Here is a 21,616-nt window from a genome sequence, read left to right on the forward strand (position 1 = left end):
CATCCTTACAAGTGACATATTTTACATTACACAAAGTCATACATCCAATGTTAATATAAAAACATTTAATTCAATTCATCACTATACAATATAAAATATCTAAATGGTGTAACAAGCTGTATTTTTGGAACTATTGAGCAACCGTGGCCCCCTTCTAGCTATGAAGGGGACCCACTTAGGGGGGTTTTCTAGCTGTGTAAACTGTGCCACTTCACTTGGCACTGAACTAACTTGTGTATTGCAAATATTAGTTTAAGCAACACAATCTTTAAATAGACTACAGTAAATACAGAATTTTTTTTTCTACTTCCCAACTCTATCAATGGTCCTTTCCTGGGTTCTCATTTATAAACGTGGCGTTCGCACAAAACAGGGCTGAAAATGTGCATACGTCACTTCCCACGCAAAGGTTGTGATTTATAAAAAACAAACTTGACAGGATAATGTGCGGTCCTCCACGCAAACTCTGACCCATGCGTACGCACATTTTGGAGACAATGGGAATTGGCGACGCAGATGGTGAGGTGGTGAACTGAAGTCAGACTGCAGAAAGTAAACGTGGGAATAACAATTACTCGTAATATTTTCAAGTATTGATGCCTCACACACATTTTTTCACTCCATATCATCCACGTTATCATGAAGATTAAATCCAGCAGTGTTATTTGCGCTTGTACTGAGTGATAATTGTTCAATAAACACCTCCAACTCAAATCTTAAATAAAAATGCGTTCTTAATATTTAATCGGTGCTGTCTCACCATCACATTGTCTGCTAGGAGCGCAGGAGGAGGAGATGGCCCGACTGTATGGAATACAGGATAGCATCAAATATCCTACCATTAGATAACAGCAGAGCACAGTGTGGCTTTAATACTGTGCGTATATCATCAAATGTCAAAGTCTGGAAATACAGCCGTTAAGCTCTCGCGCAATCGTTACACTTAATGTCCTTGTTGAAGCAGCGTTTAGTTTTTATGCTTCACATATCTGGAACAAACTCCCAGAAAACTGCAGGTCTGCTGCAACGCTCAGTTCTTTTAACCCTACCAGCCCTAAGGTCATTTTTACAGTTCATTGTCCGTCTGGTTTTATTTTCTAAAAAAGCTTGTAAAACATCAACCCTGTTGTCTACAGTCAATTTATGAACATCATTTTTTTCAGGGAAAACTGGGCTATTAGAATATTTGTGCTGCAGTGAGGTCACTTGAATGTAAAAAAAGGTTGTATGACCTTAAAGACAAATACATAAATAAAACGGAACATGAATCTCACAGATATGTATTGATATCACAGACAGATCAATAAAAGCAAAGCCAATCTCCTGTCTACATCAGGTCCCATATGTATTAGGAGTCACACTGTGAAAAAATAAACATTATAACTTATACAGTTGACTAAATATATACATTTTTTCAAAAAAAGTCCAGACGCTTTTGCCCTCATGACATTCACTTATGCCAATAATCAAATAATAATGTCATATTTATTGAAATCACACACACAGCAATTTTCTAAAACAGTTCTCCTATATATTTGGAGTCATGCAGTACAAAAATAAACATAATGAACATTATAACTCATGTAAAAGGACAAACTATTTACATTTCTTCAAAAAAGGCCCAAATTTATGCCCAATCTCAAAACATTCTTCTCTGGAGTGATCCATCTTTACACTCTATAGCCTTTGTTCTCGCTTAGATTCGCTGGAGCGATTTATCTTTCCACTCGATATACTCTTTCTATGACGGACCTGCCTTCCCATTGGTTGAAAGACATCAACACAATCTCGCAAAGTATCATGGGATATTCAAAATGGCAGCTAGCATCGAGCTGGCGGCAAAAATGACGGAAAATTGATAAATTATGGACATCAAGTGGATAAATCTTGGATATAAGCGTTTGGATTTATTGCTGAACAACTCTGAAAAGAGGCACAACTTCCAGGCTGGATAGAAAACCTTCTGTAAAGGCTACAAAGACACCAAAGACACCCCCGTGATGGCTAATTCGTTAGCTTTTAGCAGCAAAAATCGGTAAATTTCTACATTAAACCGTTATCAAATTATCTAAATATTAATCAGAGTGCCGTTGTTCGTCGCCCACGACGAGGTCGGGTTCTAATTAAATCAAGGCTGAAGACCTATCTTTTTGATGTTGCCTTTCTTTAAATAACTTGCTGTTCATTTCTTATACTGAAGTTGCATTGTTGACACTGTATGACAATCAATATAAGCATATAAAGAGAAATTCCTATTGTATCTGCTTTTATATATTTAACTGTTTTAACTGATCTTTAATGTTTAATTTCTTATACTGTACTGTAACTTTTATTCTTGTATTTTATCTTTTAAATTTTTTAATCTGTTTTCATGTAAAGCACTTTGAATTGCCCTGTTGCTGAAATGTGCTATACAAATAAAGCTGCCTTGTCTTGCCTCGTTATCAGTCCGAACTTTAATACTGTCCGTGACAAAACCTGCATGAACAAAAGTGTGTTTGCCTATTAGACTTTCTTTCGTCTTCAAATTGTATCTCTGGGTGGGGGATACCACTAGTTAATGCTGCGATTTTGGCAAGGTGTTAATAATCACTCTAATTGTTGTAAACATATAAATACTGCGGTGACCCCCGTGCGTAATGCTGCATGATGGCACTGCTGGCCCTGCAGGAGGACTACACCAATGGAAGAATCAGGAGAGAAAGAGACTTCAGGGACCATGACGATGACTGGCTAATATGCCGATTTAAATTCCCTAAAGCTGAGCTCTTGGATCTACGTACTGAATTGGGTCCAGTAGAGAGGGCAACGTGCCGGAACCATGCCATCCCGGTCCAAATACAGGTTCTCGCCACTCTGTGGGCAACTCGCTGTTTCCAGAGGCAAATGGCAGACAGCTGAGTGTTTTTTTTTAAAATAAATATTATATATAATCTTCAACTTTATCACTAAGGCTTGTTTGGATATAATATATAGTTCTGTTAAATCTAGGTATATATAGTTCTGTGAAAATGTCCCAGAGTGATTTATAAAGGGAACTTTGCTTACAGATGTGCGTACGCACGGTTTTATAAATCAGATTTTTTTTTTTTGGCGTACGCCATTTTTGGCTTTTGGGTGTACGTACACTTTAGTAAGGATCCTACGCACAGTTTTATAAATGAGACCCCAGGGAATTTTGTTTGATCTGGGTGAAGTTCAATGCATATTTTAGTGTTATGTTCTAATTGAAAAGGGCTAAATCTCACCTTTCTTCATGCGTAAGATGTCCAAATGTAGAAAGGCTACGACACAACCAAAAAGATACAGTATGATGCACAAGGCAACCATATGGTGAAGAACATACATTTATTACAAATAACTCTGAGCTTATACTGGCTGATAATCCAGCATCTCCTGACAAAATTAAGCACCTGCATATTAAAGATAACAGAACTATTATAAACTTAATGAGCTGCGTCAGACCCATTCAAACTGGCTCCCCCAGATTTCCTTTTACACATTTTCAAATGTAAAATACTAGTTATACTTGGCTTGGCTGAATACTTGATGGTTATTATCAACTGAGAGTATCTATATTTCCCAGTATGCCCAGCTAATCAACATTGTAAATTAAATATTTAATCAATAGTCAATGTCAATCCATTGCTTTCCATACTGTATTAGTCCAGAGTTTATCTAAACCTAGGGACCGCAGAGTCTAGGATCGCAACTGCCCATTTTCTCACATTTGAAGTAAAAAGCCTTGATCATTCACCGTAGTTCCTGCTATAGCAGCAGAGCAGTAGCATCAATGATTTATTAGGCACAAATGGATGGTTCAGTGTGTTCCCCACACTTAACACAGAAAGGGGACATAATATCATCATATTCTGTGTGTCTCTTTAAAATTTTAAGACACTGCACCAACCTTAAGCTGAAGTATTCCTTGGGTAGGAACACTATCAAATATGTAGCTGACCTCTGAAGAAGGAGTATCACTGTCCTGTGCAAACAGTGTAATGCTGGAAATAAGCCTGGCTTCTCCTGGCTCCACATCTACTCCATTGTTCCTGAAGGATAGATAATTGAGATCATGTTCAGTTACTTTCCCACATTGATGTGATGGCTAACTTTAAACAGGAACTGTAGAGAAGATGTTCGTCTGACCTGATGACACGAGGCTCCTCGTCATTGATTGGCAGCACTTTAACCATCACTTGTCTTTGGATTTGGTGCCTACCATCAGTCAATTGGATAGTAAAACTGTCCTCCATATTCTCTGAGTCATCGTGCATGTACATTAGATCCATTCCTAAACGCAAATAATCAAACAATTTATTTGACTCATAAAAATATGTAATATTGAGTTTAAATTATTCTACAAATGCCTGCATGCTCAGTTTAGTTATTTATTTATTTATTAATTATAGAATTCTTTTTTTTTTAAGATTATTTTTTTTTACTTTTATGGCCTTTAATTGATAGCTTGACAGACAGGAAAGTGCAAGGGGAGAAGACATGCAGCAAAGGTCAGGGTCAGATTCGAAGAGGGCCGCTGCCAAAGACTCAGCCTACATGGGGTGCACACTCTACCAGGTGAACTAGAGGTCGCCCCCATTATAGCATTCTAAGAGTGGTGGGCATGTGGACAATGGTTTTTGTGATCCTCATCCTACTTAAAGAACAGGAGTTTTTCATGTTTCAATAGGTTGTTTTAAATCTTCAGAAACAAAAATCGTCTCTGGGGTTCCACAAGGGTCAATCCTTGGGTCATTGCTCTTCAATCTGTACATGCTCCCGCTTATTATTATTATAAAGAAACACAATATATCCTACTATTCATATGCTGATGACACACAGTTGTACATTTCATTTTCCTCTGATCATCTTAGTCCTGTTAAGAAACTATTAAACTGTATTTATGATACGCGTCAGATTGCCGCCCACCAAAAGCCAGGTTCTGTCAGAGGTTTCTGTCTGGAAGTTTTTCCTTGCTGCTCTTGGAGGAATTGTTGGGTCTCTGTAAATTATGTGGGTGGTCTAGACCTACTCTATCTGTAAAGTGTACTGATATAACTTATGTTAGGATTTGACACTATAAATCAAATTAAACTGAACTGAATTGTTAGTTCTTCATTCCGTCTCCTTGCTGTGGCAGGTAAGGGGCGGAAGTTGTTTTGCACACAGCTATGGAACGGCAGCGTGGGCTGACCGATGCATCTGTGTCACACTGCATCAATGTGCCGCAACTACCGGAGTCTAGTTAATGTGTCATGTGCTCATGTGTTAATGTGTGTGTCATGTGTGCATTCCATTCAATAGAAACAGAGCGCATTAAAGTCCCGCCCCCAAGGGGGGAAAAGAACTCTCCGCTCTCCATTGACTTGTATTGCATGAAGGTGCCTCCTCGTCAATTTTGTCTGCTAGCAGACAGAAAAATGCCTTAAAGCTGCCATGTGGTGACATTCACTACCAACAACGTGGAGAACCCATATCTTAAGTTTTTCTAAGCTGCCGACCTGAAAAACCTGAGATTTTATTTAGAAAAAAATGGATAAAGACGTGAGGAATCAGCCGAGAGAATGGGAAGCCTATGGGATCCTGACACTAACCTAATGATATGTCCAACGTTAGTTGTGTTAGCTTAACTTACAGACAGATAGTTAGGCTAAAACTGACATTTTGATATTTGACTTGGTTTTCTGGCTGCAAACGTAGGTACCTTCCATTAATACAAGTCAATGGAGAGCACCTAGAGCTGACATGTAAGAAGCACCATTTGAAAGATCTGTCATTGTGAAGTCGACCACAGGGGGTGGAGGACTGGCTTCTCCTCTCCTGTAGACGGGCTTTTCGCTGTGGGTGATGATGCTGCCATGCTGTGGGGCTCTGACCACACTGAAGAGCATGCTGTCCTTGGGGACATCCAGATCCATCGCATGTAAAACTGATGAGTCCAGCTGCTTCATTTCTCCTTCTCGTACCTCATCACAGAAGGATAGCATAGAACATTGGACCATATCTTGTGAAGAAAAACTGATAGGAATGTCTCGTTTTGGTTGTCAGTAGTGAAACTGACCATAAAAACTTACTGTGATGTTCCGAGCCACCAACTGTGGGATCTCATCGTTTGTCGGGTTAATAATAACGTAGAAGGGGACATGGGCAGAGCTGTGTATGCCGTCTGACACACAGAGCATGAACTGGTCAGCTGTGGGCTCCATCCTCTGGTGTCTGGACTGTACATAGTTCACATGACCATCAATGATGTCTTTGTATGTAAAGGAAGCTGGGGAAAAGGAGTACAGACAGAAAAACACATGAAATGTTATATTTTTTTGTTCCCCTATCTGATGACAACATACATCTGCAGGCTGTCCTCATTCACTGTTCATACATATACCTATGAATCGTAATGCACTATAATTCGTATGTAATCCACATATTTATTACTGTAGGCCCCACATTGACGTTTGCTATAGGCAGCAACCTCTAGAGTCTGTAGTGATGATGCCCGGAGCAAAGAAGGAAATCAGGTGACGTAGTTTGAGGGTGTCAAAATCTGCATAGGGAGGGAGTTGGGAAACACATGACTTTCACCCAAAGAGACCAAAAGTAATTATTTTAAACTCAAACCACAAACCTCTCTCTTTCTCTCTCTCTTTCTAATCTTAATCAGTCGTTTTGGTGCCAAAACATAACCATCATGGTCACGTAATGTTCCCAGTCGACTATTTACGGCATTAAATACAAGGGTCATATTTATATACATATATACATGTATTATACAGATATCATACAAACCTGTTAATGAGAATATATGTTGCATAATGCTTACCTATGCTTATACCCGTGTTGCTTTTCTCAAATCCAGGACTAGGCAGGACATTTTCAATGTAGCCAAAGTGGGGCGGAGAAATCAGACTGACCACCAGTTGGTCCAGAACAGTGTCCACGTCAGAGGCCTTCAAATGAGATGCAGTTATTGATGCAGACCCACCTTCATCCACAATAAATATGTCTCCTACAAACAGAAAAGGACAAATCACGCTTTAAAAAACAACTTATAAAAATTATTAACCATATAACCACAGTATTTGTATATTGGTCATCCAAATCAAATTATTTTATTTTGCTGCCATTTTTAGTCAAGTTAGTGACTATTTTAACCACTGTGTTGATTATATCATGTTTGTAACTATTATTAAAGCTTTATTATCATTGTCATCAGACTTTAGCTTACATTGATATTCTTCATTGTATTCTCTTTTTATTTCTTATAGACCACGACACCAACTTACAGTAAAATACCTAGTCTTCACACACAATGTGCAGCAACTCAAAATGAAGCTCTGTGAAGATAGAGTCTTCTCTGGAGCCTGATTCTGTGAGTAGAGTCAAGTCTATATCTGCCACCTGAATCAGCTTAGTTGTGGGAGTTCATAAGCGCTCGTTTCAGAGGGGGCTAAGCCATCTGAAGACCCCTTGGGGCGCCGGGCCCGAGTTTTATCCATTTAAAGTGGTCCTCAATTTGGTGTAATTGAAAAGAATAAAGGCTGGCATTAAGGCTGGCTAACATGTTAACAAAGAGTTGCCTGCTGAGAGTCTGAAATCCACATCTGAGAAATTTAAGGCTTTTAGCCTAAAAATGGAGCTAAAAGAAGCTAAAAACTAATGAATATGAATTGGGTTCAGTAGATAGTTAATATTATCAGCTTAATATTATTTAAGTTAATATTATCAGCTAGTTAAGTTAATATTATCAGCTTATAAACTTGACAAGTTAACATTAGCAAACACTTGCTTATTTACACATCTAACAGAGCAACATTAGCATTCATTAGGATTTGAGTCACGTTTGTGTCCACCTGTTAAGTTAAAGTCCAGTTCTCATACTCCTTAGCTCTGGTTTGGTCTCCCACAACTCCTGTAAAAACATATTTGGCTACAGTAAGCTGCTAGCTAAGTGTTTAAACTTTCTTCAACTCGTGGCTACTTAGCTTACAGGTTTTCGTGGCTAGGAGAAGCTAAAACATAAGTACATTTATTTTAAACAAAACAAATAAATACATGATATAAGCTTATGTATTGAAGATATTTACATCAATTTGTCTTGTTGGTTTAATAAAATAACCACCATATATAAACAGATATCCATGGTGTCATTTAAAAAACATTGTGCTAATAGACCTGGCATAGACATGGCAGACATTTGAAATTGTCATTGCAGGAAACACACAGGTGTAATTACAGTAATAACACAGTTTTGTTGTTATTGTGCACAATAGTGCATTTGTAATTCAAGTTATAGCTCAAAGCTGGTTCTCTGGACACTTTTTGACTGAGTTAGAAATGGCCCACCTGTTGTTAGAGAAGGTGGTTGGCTGTCAACTGGAAACACTGTGATGTGGAGGTCATACACAGGCAGACTGTGTCGTACATGTAGCTGAGTCATGTCTCTGGTCCTGGAGGGATTTTCTTCACCGCAGCATAGAGGAAAGTTTTCTGTTTCTCCGTCAGAAATAACAAAGGTGATGGCGTCATGGCGAGGAGTGAGTCCAATCTCCAATCCTAAAACCACAATATTATAAAGTGCTTTTAGAGACAGCCTACTGTTCTGCATTGTGTGATAGATAAATGGATAGATGGATGGATAGACAGACAGACATAGACAGATAGATAGATAGAGTGGTGGAGTGTGTGTGTGTGTGTGTGTGTGTGTGTGTGTGTGTGTGTGTGTGTGTGTGTGTGTGTGTGTGTGTGTGTGTGTGTGTGTATGTATGTGTGTATGTATGTGTGTGTTAAGGAGCCTAATAGCAGAGGGGATAAAGCTGTTCCTGTTTGTTTTAAATAAACAGTGGCAACATACAGTATCTCCTGCAGAGGGCAGTATCTGAAAGCAGGTGCTGAGGTGCTTATACTTGTTCATCTCTCCAAGATATTTACTGTATATGTTACATGTCAAGGTGCTTTGTAAAAAGTAATGTACAGCTCTGAATGTTGAATATGAACTCAATCAAACAGGGGAATGGTAATCAAAACGATGGAACAGCTAGATGCTCCAATTAGTATAAGGCAAAAGTCACAAGGAGTACCAGAGATCTTCAACAGGGGATCTGGGACCCCTAGAGTTACTGCGGTTGGAAGTTTTTTTTCAAAAACTAGTGTCTCAACATGAATCCAACCTATTGTTAGCCAATTTAAATCAGCCTATTTGTGAGGAGAAAAAAAAACATTGATAGGCTTACTATCAAGGTACTATAGGTAAGGTCACTAAGGTAGCCATCCACAGATACAGGTAATCCTAAGGATTCACAGTGCCACATGTATGTTTAACAATAAAACATAATTTATAAAACCATGCCAACAATTATTATTTTAATAGCTTAGTATTCTATGTACTAAAAAGTTATGTATAAAAGCTTTTACCCGCCCTATACTGCATTTCGTTGTCTTTGTACTTGTACTCTGCACAATGACAATAAAGTTGAATCTAATCTAATCTAATCTACACGTTATTGTAGGCCCAGTTTAATATGCAACTTAATTTTATACAATATATGTAGTAGGGGGTCCCTGATCCATCTATCTTAGTTAACAGATCCTTGGCTTAAAAAACACTGAAGACCCCTGGTGTTAACTAAATGTCAACTTAATTTTTGTCGCATTTACTTTATAACAGGAAATATATCGTAATAATGCACTTCCCCCTATAAAGATAGATAAATAATGTTTTGCAGTTAAAAATAAGAGTAATTTGGGTTTCCCCTCCACAACAGCTTGACAACCAATTTGGCTCCTTAAATGTGGATACAGAGCTACAAATACATACAAAGTACAAATATCTTTGTATTGCAGCTGCTGATAGTTTATATTTTATGAAACTGAAGCTACACAGTATATTTAACTGATAAAAGGTCTAGTTTAACATTTGGGAATGGGACATTCTTACAGTTACAGCCAAATGCTTACACTAAATACCTGGGGCGTAATATCCACTGGGGACAGGGGGGGCATGTCCCCCCACTTTTCAAAATCCAGTTTGTGTCCCCCCGACTTTCAAATTTGTTTGATATTATATTTATAAGTCTCGGTGATCAGCCCCTATTTTAAACAATAAAGATAGTAAGACATATTTTTCTTATACGTAGTTTAGTACTATTCTTTCTGGAAAAAAATATCATTACGATCAACTTAATTATTTTCTGGATTTTGTATCATCATAGTCCCTAAACTGTATGTAGAAATGCAGAAAATGGGATTCAAATAGAAAACATTTTTCTGGCGGAGGACCCCCAGACCCCTTGTTTTGTGTGCCCCGCCCTCCCCACACACACACTTCTCAAACGAAATTTATTTTTTAGCAATAAACAAACCTATGATATATATTTAGCAATACCTGAGCCTAAAGACAAAAGTAGTACTGTTAATTGGTCCCAGAACAGCTAGAAACACTTTAGCTCTAAGCCCACTGTCCGCTGCCCACCTGTGTGTTTGTAGGTGATGATCCCTGCAGTAATGTCTGCCTGGATGAAGCGATCAACCACAATGGAGTTTCGGAGAACGACACCATGATATGGCTGCCGGGCGATCAGGAAGACCAGGCTGCTGTTGTCGCTGTCTGCATCAGCAGCGTAGATATATTCAGCTGTGATGACTATTTCCTGTCCCTCTGCACAGCTGAGAACTGGTTTCAAACCAGCAACCAACACTGGGACCTCATCATTGATGGGAATCACCTGGAGATAATAATAAAAACATTATCTGTGCATAAGAAATGCAATAAGGAAAAATAGACAGAACGAACATAAACACAGGAACAGAATGTCATGAAAGTAAGATGAAATAGAATACATAGAATGCATAACATATGATAGAAAATAGTACCCACTGAATAATTATAAAAAACGTGCAACCCCAAAACAGGTAGAGGGTCAGGTCAGGTGTGTACTGTCCTTTGTGCTTATCCAAACCTTGTTGTTATGGGTATGGCATCCAAAGGGCATGCATTTGACATGCAAGGCACTTTGGTATAAAAATGTATGGTTCAGTTTTTAGGCCTGAGGATGTACCAATTTACCAAGAATGCCATATTGGTTGTCCGTTGCTATTACCTTCACTTTCAGGACAAAACTGCCTGAATTGGTTCCATCTGTGGCAGTGAATTCAATGGTGTCCTCTACAGTTTCTGAGCTGTCGTGAGTGTACCTGATTGACAAATGACAGACACAATTCAGATTTGATGAGGGATGAAATAAACATGTTTGATAGGTGAATCAAAGTCAGAGATCTGTTCTAAGCAGCTTTGATACTTGATTACTTAAATACCTCGCACTATTTATCCTAAAAACCATTTCAAACGCCAGCTGGTGACAAGTATCCGGATTTACACAGTGTTCTTAGAAACATACAGTGATAAACTGATACTGTGCTTTTCCACTGAGAGCTGGGGGACCTGAGCTTACACCAAGATGTTCTTTTAAAACTGCATGCCTTGGTAATGGAAGTTTTGGTCTTTTTTCTTTTTTTCCCTTATGGCATATAAAAAGCTATACTAATAGAACAAAACTTGAATCAACTGTGTAATCAGTACTTTCATTGATTTAAAATGACTTCATTTTAGCGCAGCACCAATCTTTTATTTGGCCACTTGGGAGCAGAACGCCACTATAAGCTATGGCTAATGTGTTAGCAAGAAGTTTCCTATTTAGCAGACACAAAACAACATTAGCAGTCCCGTTTCTGTCATATTCACTTTTCGTTTAGCTCTGTTTTGGTCTCCAACTCCTGAGTAAAGTACTTAACACATTAGCCATAATAACCTGAGAACTGGATGGCTATAAAGGCTGTGTTTGTTCTGCCATATAGTGGTCAGAATCAGTCAAAACCACTGAAACTGTTCCCCAGATGTATGCAGGGTTACAATTTTATTAGATACAACTCTACATCTAATGCAACCCAACAGCCCTTTGTAATTCTTAATGTTCAGTTTTGGTTATATAAGTACATCCAATGCTATGTCTTTTGTTTAGACTGTAGTTAAAAGAACTGTATTAAAGGAAAATGAGGAAACATAATGAAGGATATCTGACCTAACTTTAAGGCTTTTTAGGTCTTGCACAGTGAAAGAGTGGCCTGGATTTAATGGGAGTCCACCTATCTGCAGAGCTCCATGCTGTGGTTCCCTCTGAAGCACCACCTGCAGGACTTCTTCCATCGAGTCCACGTCTGACAACAACAAGTGTTCAGGGCTGAGCCAGCACTCCCCTCCCTCATCTACAGTCAGAGGGTTGGTAATAACCTGAAACAGAACGTAGCCACACTTTTCTATACACATATCCACATTCAAGAAATAGGAAATATATACAATTGCATTTTCTTTTCCACCTGTGGCGGCTGGTTGTCTACCGGCACCACAGTGATGTTAAAGCAGATCCCAGTGACTGTTTTGCCCAGGTGGTTGGTTACAGAGAGAACAAACTGGATATACTGGGGGTAAGGGCCAATGTCCAAGACTGGAGGCATGTAGGCTACTTTCATGAAGTTCACTGCATGCTGTAAACAAACAAAAGAAAAAATGGATATGTTTTGGATGAGCTAGTCTGACTGCATGTGTTCCTGAATAAAGAACTAAAATAATTACCTGTGTGAAGAGCCTCAGCAGTGGTGCGTTAGAGTCTTTGGTGAATTTGGGTACGCTGTCAACTAAGAACAACCTCCCAGCATCTGGACTGCTGCTTATGAAGACAACAGCGCACAATTCAGACAGAATGTTTTCCCACTGTTTGCTGTCCAGTGTGTTTTCTGAAGGTGAGGACCTACTAACCTGTGAGGACCAGTGTAGAAAGGTGGAGTAGTAACTGTATATGTAAGCTCACTGTCGGGGGACTCCTGGTCTACAAAGTGAAGCTGTTGCCGTGTTATATGGACCACTTCTGTTTCTTTGATCACAAGACACCGACTGGAACCAGGAACCTCTTTGGGTGGTTGGTCTGGAACAGGCTCTATGTGCACCATCACCACCTGCACCACAAGGACACCATTATAGATGGACACCACTCAAAATAGCTCAAAGGACAGCAATGTCAGTTGGTTGGCCAGTCTACCACCACTTTGGTTCATAAATGAATATCGTTGCAACAATTAAATGGATTGTCATGAGATTTGTTACTGGCATCCATGGTCCACAGGAGGTGAATCCTAAGACTTTGGTGATTCCTTGAGGTTGGCAGTTTTGGTTTTAAGGAAATGTCTTGAGACTTGAAAAAGGAAGATCCCGTACTCTGCTCTTGCTTAGCATCACCATTTATTGAAGATTAAATGGTGATGGTCAGGACGTTTATCAAGAGTATTTACAAAAATGAATGCAATGTTACAATTATCTTAAATAAATAATGCTAATGTTATAATAATAATGTTTAATTATAATAAGTAGTTCGTTTATTCAATAAATGGTGATGCTGAGAAGAGTGTGGCATCTTCCTTTTTCACGTCAAATGTGATATTTTCCAACGCACCTGCATGAAAGAATTTTTGGATTTTGCTAATTTGTGTAAAAAAGTGTGAGAATTTCTTCTTAGTAAAGTGAAATGTCTTGACAACCAGTGGCTTAATTGCTACAACATTGGTACAGACCTTCATGGTTTCCAGAGGATGAATTTGTTGATCCCTTGACTTTTCATATATCGCCACAAGCAGCTCAAGGCTTAATTTTCCAGTGAAAAATATTAACATCTGCCACAACATTTTGTACGGACATTCATGGTCCCCAGAAGATGAATCTTATCGACTTTGGTGATCCCCTGATTTGTAACGCCACCATGAGGTTGACATTTGTGATTTTGTGAAAAATGTCTCAAGAACTATTTGATAGATTGCAGTTACATTTGGTACAGCCATTCATGTTCCCAGGGATGAATTGTAACAGCTTGGTTCTTTATCATCTAGCATCATCATCGGGTGAAAATGTTTGTGTCCAATACTTTGGTTTGATCAAATACCTTACAAAACTAATTACATTCCAATCAGCCTCAGCTGTTCCTTGTGTTTAGCACTAATTAGCAAATGTTAGCATGCAAACACACTAAACTAAAATCGTGATGATAAACGTTAACTCCGAAACATACATAAGCATGTTAGCATTGTCATTGTTAGCATGTTAGCATGCTGACATAAGCATGCAGAACTGCTAGCATGACTAAATTCATACTTCTATGTTAAGGGGTTATGGTGTAGCTTCAGAGCTATGTTGCCACCGTAGAAAAACTACATGTTGAGGTAACGGAAATACCCCATGGAGACCGCAGAAATTTTAATTGTTGCTTGTATTTTCTCCAAGTTTCTGATGCTGGGGGAAATGGTTGATAGTGCAGACCACGTGAAGAATTCAGTAATTTTCCTAGATCTAGCAAAGCCATCTCCACTCATGCTCACCACAATCACCACTCTCTATCACAGTGAATGAAAGATCAACATCAGTCGTACAGGAGAATGCTATTATTCAGCAATCAACCAAAGACAACAGTTCCACCGTCGCTCTGTACCACAAAGTGATTAAAAGAAGGTGGTGCAGTTGAGTTTAGTCAACAAAAAGTGACCATCATGGTTATCTTAAACAAATAGTTAAGATTAGAAAAAAGATTGTGGTTTGGATTAAAACACCGAGCCCCTTTGGTAGTACTCCCGTGACACAAAAACACATTTCTGTGTGAAAGTTTTATGTTTTCCATAGGACTTAAACTCAGACTAATTGAAGTTCTCAAACCCTGTCCCAAAGATATTTTTTCCAAACACTGTATTCAGCCTGTAATGAAAGGCCAACCAGTGTAAACCTATGTTGACACATAGAATTTGTTCATGATCATTCAGTATGAATTGAAATGGTGTTCCCTCATCTTGTCCTTTTTACTAAATAACATTATGTCAGAGATGTGTTGCTGTTACCCACTTGAGGCTCTGACAGATTGGGGGGGTCATGGAAATCTGACAGCACCACCTCAAAGTAGTCATCAAACACCTCGTTTCCTAGGTGTCGATAGTAAACCATGGACTGAGACAGGTCTTTCTGCAGAAAGTGGCTGACTGGATAACCTGGATTCAAACAAACAGACACATGACAAGCTTTGAATAAAAAATAAATAAAAAAAACTCCATGTAGAATAAAATAAGAAAATAAAATCCATTTGCCTGACCCGTCAGCCCTGATGTTGGCATTTTCATGACCTCTCCTGCCTGTGGGGGGCGGGTGATGTTAAAGAGGATGTAGTCGTCGCTGGAGTCCAGGTCTGAAGCCTGGAGGGTGGAGCCTCTCAGTAGAGCCATCTGTCCCTCAGACACCTCCAGCAGCATGTTGGTGATGAGGACCGGAGGGCTGTCGTCCTTCGGCAGGATGTTGATGGGGAACTTGTGTCGGGTCTGATGGGGGCCATCAGTGATGCGGAAGATGATGAAGTCTTTGGTAGAATCGCTGTCGTCATGGTGATATCGAACCATGCCTGCTTTGATGTCATTGACAGTGAACATGAAGCCCTTTCCCCCTGGATTTCACATAAAACAATCAAACAAAAACAGAAGTCAATTAAAAAAGAACATTGATATGTCTTTAAACCAACGTTTTAAACGAAAAAAAACGAAAAACAGAGCAGTTTTTTCTACCTTTTTGTTGTCTAAATCAAAAATTAGCAAACCAAAGTTAAATACCAAGCCAATTTTGTTTTTGCAAATTCCTTTTTTTCATTATTAGAGATTAGGAACTAGATTAATAGATTTTTAAATGTCAAATACTGGATAGTTTTATTTCTATGCTGCTAAAAACTATTCAAATTAAAGAAAGCTAGCTGCCTTGCTAGTGAGCATGGTTACTAACTGAACAGAACAACATTTTATTCAAGACTTATATGTATTTGTGCAATCAAATCTTGCCTCATGACGCTTTTATTCAGCAGTTTATGCTCCGACACAGCAGGCTTATAAAAATATGGATGGTGTAACACAGATGAAGCATCCTCTGTTTTTGACTCTGCTTTCATTCCCGCAACAGTCTGCACTGTTGCACTGTCAGCGTTCACTATTGGTGAATGGAATGAACTTGCATGTCAAAATTCCACAAATCTTTGGCTGATTTTGCTACAGATACAGATCTCTGATCTGAAAAAAGCACAGTACAGCAAGAGCTTTGTGCCCTCTGCCATCACTGCCCTCAACAAACTGAAGCAATAATAACTAATGTTCTTGCGAATGTGTTGTGTTACTGTTTTGTAATTAATTGTTCTTATGTGTGTACAGGCTGTAAAAATGTCCACAGATAAGCATAAATTATCTATCTATCAACAGTATGTGTATGGTTAGTGATCAGCAATTTAAAATTAAAGTAACTAGATAGAAGTGGCAATGTGTGGTTTTGTTCGTACCTCGGACAGTGAGTTGTCCATGCTGCAGGCCATCCACAGTGATGATCCGAACAGCATTCAGATTGTCATTGTCCACAATCTGGAGCTGCTCCCACATTATTGGCCGAGACTGACCCTCTAACAGACTGAGACCTATAAGACAAATTGTTCATAGAAAAACTACTTAGCTAAGTATACAGTACATGCCAAGCATACTTCTGAAAGATACCATAAAGACCAGAGAGTTAAAAGCTCTAACTCCACTTTACATTGAGATGAATTCCAGTGTCTATACCAGACTCTTTGGTGTAACCAAGCTTTTACATTTATGCTATTTTATTCAAGTAAATCTTGCCTAATGCAGCCTTAAATCTGCATAAATTATTTTTTGACCACACAGAAAAACTCACAATAACAATTACACAGAATTATTAGTATTCATTTGAGCCGATGACACAGCCATCGTTGGGTGTATCAGGGGTGACAGAGAGGAGGAGTATCGGAGTCTGGTGGGGGACTTTGCTCTCTGGTGTCACACTAACTACCTACAGCTCAACACCTCTAAGACGAAGGAGCTGGTCATTGACTTTGGGAGGTCCAGACCAAGACCGTGACCAGTCCTGCTAGAGGGAGCTGAGGTGGAGGCTGTGCAATCATACAAATACCTTGGGCTGTGGCTGGATAATAAACTGGACTGGACAACATACACCAGCCACCTGTACAGAAAGACGCAAAGCAGGTTGTACTTCCTGAGGAGACTGCAGGTTTTTCAATATCTGCAGCAAACTGCTGTTGATGTTTTACCAGTCTGTGGTTACCAGTGTCCTCTTCTACACTGTGGTGTGCTGGGGGGGGGCAGCATATCCAAGAAGGACAACTCCAGACTGGATAAACTGATCAGGCGGGCCGGCTCTGTGGTCGGCATGAGGCTGGACTCACTGGTGACGGTGGCAGAGAGGAGGACACTGGACAAACTGCTGGACATTAATGACAATGCCAGCCACCCCCTGCACACCGTCATCAGCAACCAGAGGAGCCTGTTCAGTGGAAGGCTGCTCCTTCCCAAGTGCAGGACCAACAGACTCCAGAACTCCTTTGTCCCTCATGCCATCATACTCTACAACTCCTCACTCGGGGGGAGGAGGAAATAGGGTTAATAGGGTAAAGAGGACATAACAGAAAGGAAGGGAAGGAGTGGTAGCCACTCACTCATTCACTGTGCAATAAATATATAATTTTATAATCTACTCACATACATACCTGGACACTCTAACTGCTCTTAACTTCTAATTTATGCTAAATGTAATTTATTTATTAACTGTACAATACCAATACACAGTCCTACATATCTATATATTTAGCTGTAGTTTATTGTTGTTTTACTGTTTTTTACTTTTTGTAAAAAATATTTAGCTAAAAGTCTATGTATATTGTTATTCTTATTTTTTTTCTATACCTCTTTATTTAAAGAGTGTTTTGTTTGTATGCTGCTAAAATCTGCTGCTGGATATTTAATTTCCTTGCGGGAGTCATCCCAAAAGGATCAATAAAGAAAAGTCTAAGTCTAAGAAGTCTAAGTCTAAGTCTAAGTCTTGAGATGTGTTTCTGTCCACTTGATGAATGTAAGTTCAATATTCTCTTGTTTTAGCTCTGATTTGGTCTCCACCAACTCCTGAGATAAATATCTGGCTCTTTAGCTGTTAAATGTTTGACTTTTTTGACCATTTGCCAACTTTGTTTGTCTGTCAATGCTTGGCAGTCAGTGGATTTTCAAAGCTTTGTTGCTGGAAACAGATACTCTGCTGCATGTGAAAGCCAGGTTGATGAGAGCTGTGAGACTGAACCGAAGACATTTCGCTAAAAGAGGCTGAAAAGCTCCATTGAACTGGTAAGTTGGCCGATAAGTCCTTTTAGTATTGTCATTACAAGTGGTCATTGTTAAAATAAATTGGAGTTATTACATTAACAACTTCATTGCTCCCATGCATTTTAAAAAGTTATGTGCATTAGTAATGACAATGCTAGCATACCCATATTCCAGGACACTCTGGGTGCATTTGTGTCTGCATTCCTTACAGACATGTGAACAGTCATTGATGGGCTCTTCTCAAAGAAAAAATCATGAACCTCAAATTCCACCTGTATGAGAAGATGACAAAGATTTTCAGAAACCAGTTGCAACACCTAAATTGTTTTATATACTGCAAAAAGTATAAGAAAGGGAAGTGCTACCTCGTAATTCCTGCGTTGAGTATGTGAGGAGTTCGGAGGTTGATACCCAATGAGCATGTCATTGAGATCGAGCCATGTAAAGGAAGAGATTGGGCGAGTGTGATCGGATAGATGGGTGATGAAGCCGGCCACAGGCGGTTTGGTGATATTGAAAACCAAAAGCTGTTTGGGAGTTTCCTCGTCTTCAGCGTCTAGTGTAGCAGTGGAGAGCGGAGTGAGGATGAACTGGTCCACTTCCAGGATAAACATGGACATGAAGGACGGTTTGGGAGGCTGGTTGGGCATTGCACCGACTACCTGCACTGGAATCCAGGCCTTTTCAGACTACACCAAAAAAAGAAAGTAATGAGTACTTCAAGCAAAATTGTCTATGTTTTAGTCCTTTTTAATTTTTTAGAAAATTTGGTGATATAATCAACCTCTTATGGAGTTTATTTAGTGCCAATATTTTAAAAACAAAGGCTAAAAGAACTAAAACCATTAAAGCTGTGAGCAAAATAAAGAAATAAAAACATATTCTATATTGACACATTTTATACAGTAAATTGTGCTGACATTCAATAAACAAGTCCTCCAAATCTATATGACGATATAATTTTTTTATTTCCAAGCCTCCACCCTCTAATACGACCCTAAGAAGCACTTCCTAAATTAGCGCCCATAGCGGTGGCAGGATATACGACCCACAGGAGCGTCCTCATACCTAAACGTTAAGGTCATGGTTTTAAAAACATCGATAACGTTGTGAAACAGTAGCAGTTTAGTTAAGTTTAGGCACAAAAACTACTAAGTGGTATGGATTAAAATCATTACATCTGTTGCCTCACTGACGCAACGTAGTTCTGTTTGTTCCGGGACATGGATAATGGTCTCCTGGGTGAAAGTCCTGTGTTTGTTTACCAACCCTTATGCAAAATGTGTTGCTCTAACACTTCCTACTTTGCTCCCGTCATAATTACTGCGGATACTAAAGGGCTGTGTCGCCTGACAATAAAACGTAAATATGGATCGTCGTTGCTGATTTTACAAACGACTCATTCAACACATTTTAAAGCTAAAACTTACCAGTACTCAACAACAGCCAAATTACCTGATATATGCTGCCACTCCTGGTGTCCTTGAGATCTAGTCTGATTGCAATGTAGTCTACGTCTGGAGATGGAGGGTCTATGTGCTGATATCTCAGCCCCATCACCAGGAAGTCATCACAGGGAATTTTGCCAAACTTCACTCGCTTCAGACCCTTCAGGCAGTCGTCCGATTTACACATTGCTCTGGCTTTATTATCTGCATAATTACACAATCATAAAGAGATTTTACATCACTTTTTGTATAATTGTTTTACCTATTGAGTGTAACATCTAGATAATGGCAGACTTAACTGATTCCACACTTACCCTACAAGGAGAAAATAAACTTTTGTGGCTGAAAGGGTTGGCAATATTTTTTCATCAGTATTCAGGAGCCACAGAGGTCTATTCTTGGTCCATTATCACTGATACCCCTCTCAAACAGGTTTGAACCAGTGCTGAATTTGTGTTTAAATGCTTTGACCAGGTCGAGAGATATGGGGTGTCAAATGTAAAAATTCAATTTTATAGCGGATATATTTTGATTATTAGCTCAGTTTCCTCACATTTAGCTAATTTTCCTCACATGTAAGACATAAATTTGTGTAAAACAACATGTTCTTTGCAATTGTCAATAATATGCATAGCAAGGCACTGTAGGGCCCTGCTACGCCCTGTAGTGCCCTGCTACACACTGCTATGCCGTGAACTACTACAACTACTATTTCTAGTCATTGTTCTATTATCTTTATTGTGACTATTATTGCCACTGTTCATCATACCCCCAACCGGCACCGTCAGACACCACCTACCTAAATTATAGAGTGTGGTCTAGACCTACTCTATCTGTAAAGTGTCTCGAGATAACTCTTGTTATGATTTGATACTATAAATAAAAATTTAATTGAACTGAATTGAATTGAAAATAAAAATAAAAAGATAAATATTAAATCTAAATATTTAATCTAAATCTAAATATTAAATATAAATATAAATATAAATGTTAAATATAAATATTAAACATAAATCCATATGCTAAATGTAAATGTTAAATCTAAATCTATTCAATTCAATTTTCAATTCAATTTTATTTATGGTGTCAAATCACAACAGGAGTTTTTTCAGGACACTTTACAGATAGAGTAGGTCTAGACCACACTCTATAATTTACAAAGACCCAACAATTTCATTTTCCCACGAGCAAGCATTTAGTCCAACAGTGGCGAGGAAAAACTCCCTTTTTACAGGCGGAAAGCTCGTACAGACCCAGACTCTTGGTGGGCGGCCATCTGCCGCTGCTGGTTGGGACACAGAGACACAGATACAGATATACAGAAATCTAAATGTTAAATGTAAAGCTAAATGTTTAGAAAATATGCAAATAGACCACGCCCCTTGCAGTGTCCCCGCCATCAGCCATGGGATCAGGAGGTGAAACAAAAAAAAGAATAGGCTGTTGATATTTTCTAAATATTTAGCTTTACATTTAACATTTAGATTTACATTTAACGTTTAGATTTAGTTTTAACATTTAGATTTGGATTTAGATTTAGATCTAGATTTAATATTTAGATTTAACATTTAACTTTTTATTTAACTTTTAAAAACATGTTTTACACAAGTTTCTGTCTCGAATGTAAGAAAAATGATCTAAATGTGAGGAAAGTGAGCTAAGTGATCAAAATATATCAGCTATAAAATTGTATCTGAATTTTTACGTTTGGCGCCCCATAGAGAGGTGGGCCGGACACGAGCCGATTTCAACATGAAGGGCAGGACAAGTTATCTGTCGGTTGTAAAAGAAAACGGGGTAAGAAAGCCACTGAATATGTCTATATATGTGACAACCCTGACACATTTTTGTGTTTGTATACATAGCTACTGCGGAAGAAAACCCTCCGAACACACCAAGTCATGTATGTGACAACATTAGCTGTCCACTGA

At 38.8% G+C, this 21,616-nt stretch overlaps 1 protein-coding gene across 5 annotated transcripts in view; it reads right to left on the bottom strand.

Annotated features, from left to right (window-relative positions):
* frem1a (Fras1 related extracellular matrix 1a) overlaps window positions 1-21,616 on the bottom strand; it is a 52,370-nt gene that overhangs the window by 14,286 nt on the left and 16,468 nt on the right. For 3 of the 5 annotated variants that reach the window (XM_035994270.1, XM_035994268.1, XM_035994271.1), the window contains exons 5-22: window positions 19,693-19,889; window positions 18,603-18,926; window positions 18,401-18,509; window positions 16,392-16,523; window positions 15,174-15,518; window positions 14,930-15,072; window positions 12,809-13,005; window positions 12,626-12,719; window positions 12,370-12,537; window positions 12,075-12,283; window positions 11,097-11,190; window positions 10,469-10,721; window positions 8,344-8,553; window positions 6,821-7,006; window positions 6,075-6,271; window positions 5,759-5,966; window positions 4,150-4,294; window positions 3,911-4,052 (exon numbers count right to left, since the gene is read on the bottom strand). In XM_035994270.1, the coding sequence (XP_035850163.1) occupies window positions 3,911-4,052; window positions 4,150-4,294; window positions 5,759-5,966; window positions 6,075-6,271; window positions 6,821-7,006; window positions 8,344-8,553; window positions 10,469-10,721; window positions 11,097-11,190; window positions 12,075-12,283; window positions 12,370-12,537; window positions 12,626-12,719; window positions 12,809-13,005; window positions 14,930-15,072; window positions 15,174-15,518; window positions 16,392-16,523; window positions 18,401-18,509; window positions 18,603-18,926; window positions 19,693-19,889 (3,353 nt within the window). The remainder of the gene's footprint in view (window positions 1-3,910; window positions 4,053-4,149; window positions 4,295-5,758; window positions 5,967-6,074; window positions 6,272-6,820; window positions 7,007-8,343; window positions 8,554-10,468; window positions 10,722-11,096; window positions 11,191-12,074; window positions 12,284-12,369; window positions 12,538-12,625; window positions 12,720-12,808; window positions 13,006-14,929; window positions 15,073-15,173; window positions 15,519-16,391; window positions 16,524-18,400; window positions 18,510-18,602; window positions 18,927-19,692; window positions 19,890-21,616) is intronic. The other 2 variants (XM_031314671.2, XM_035994269.1) reach the window with 1 other exon arrangement.

Source organism: Sander lucioperca, chromosome 17 (genome assembly GCF_008315115.2).
Source record: "Sander lucioperca isolate FBNREF2018 chromosome 17, SLUC_FBN_1.2, whole genome shotgun sequence".
In the NCBI taxonomy this organism is placed as follows: domain Eukaryota; kingdom Metazoa; phylum Chordata; class Actinopteri; order Perciformes; family Percidae; genus Sander; species Sander lucioperca.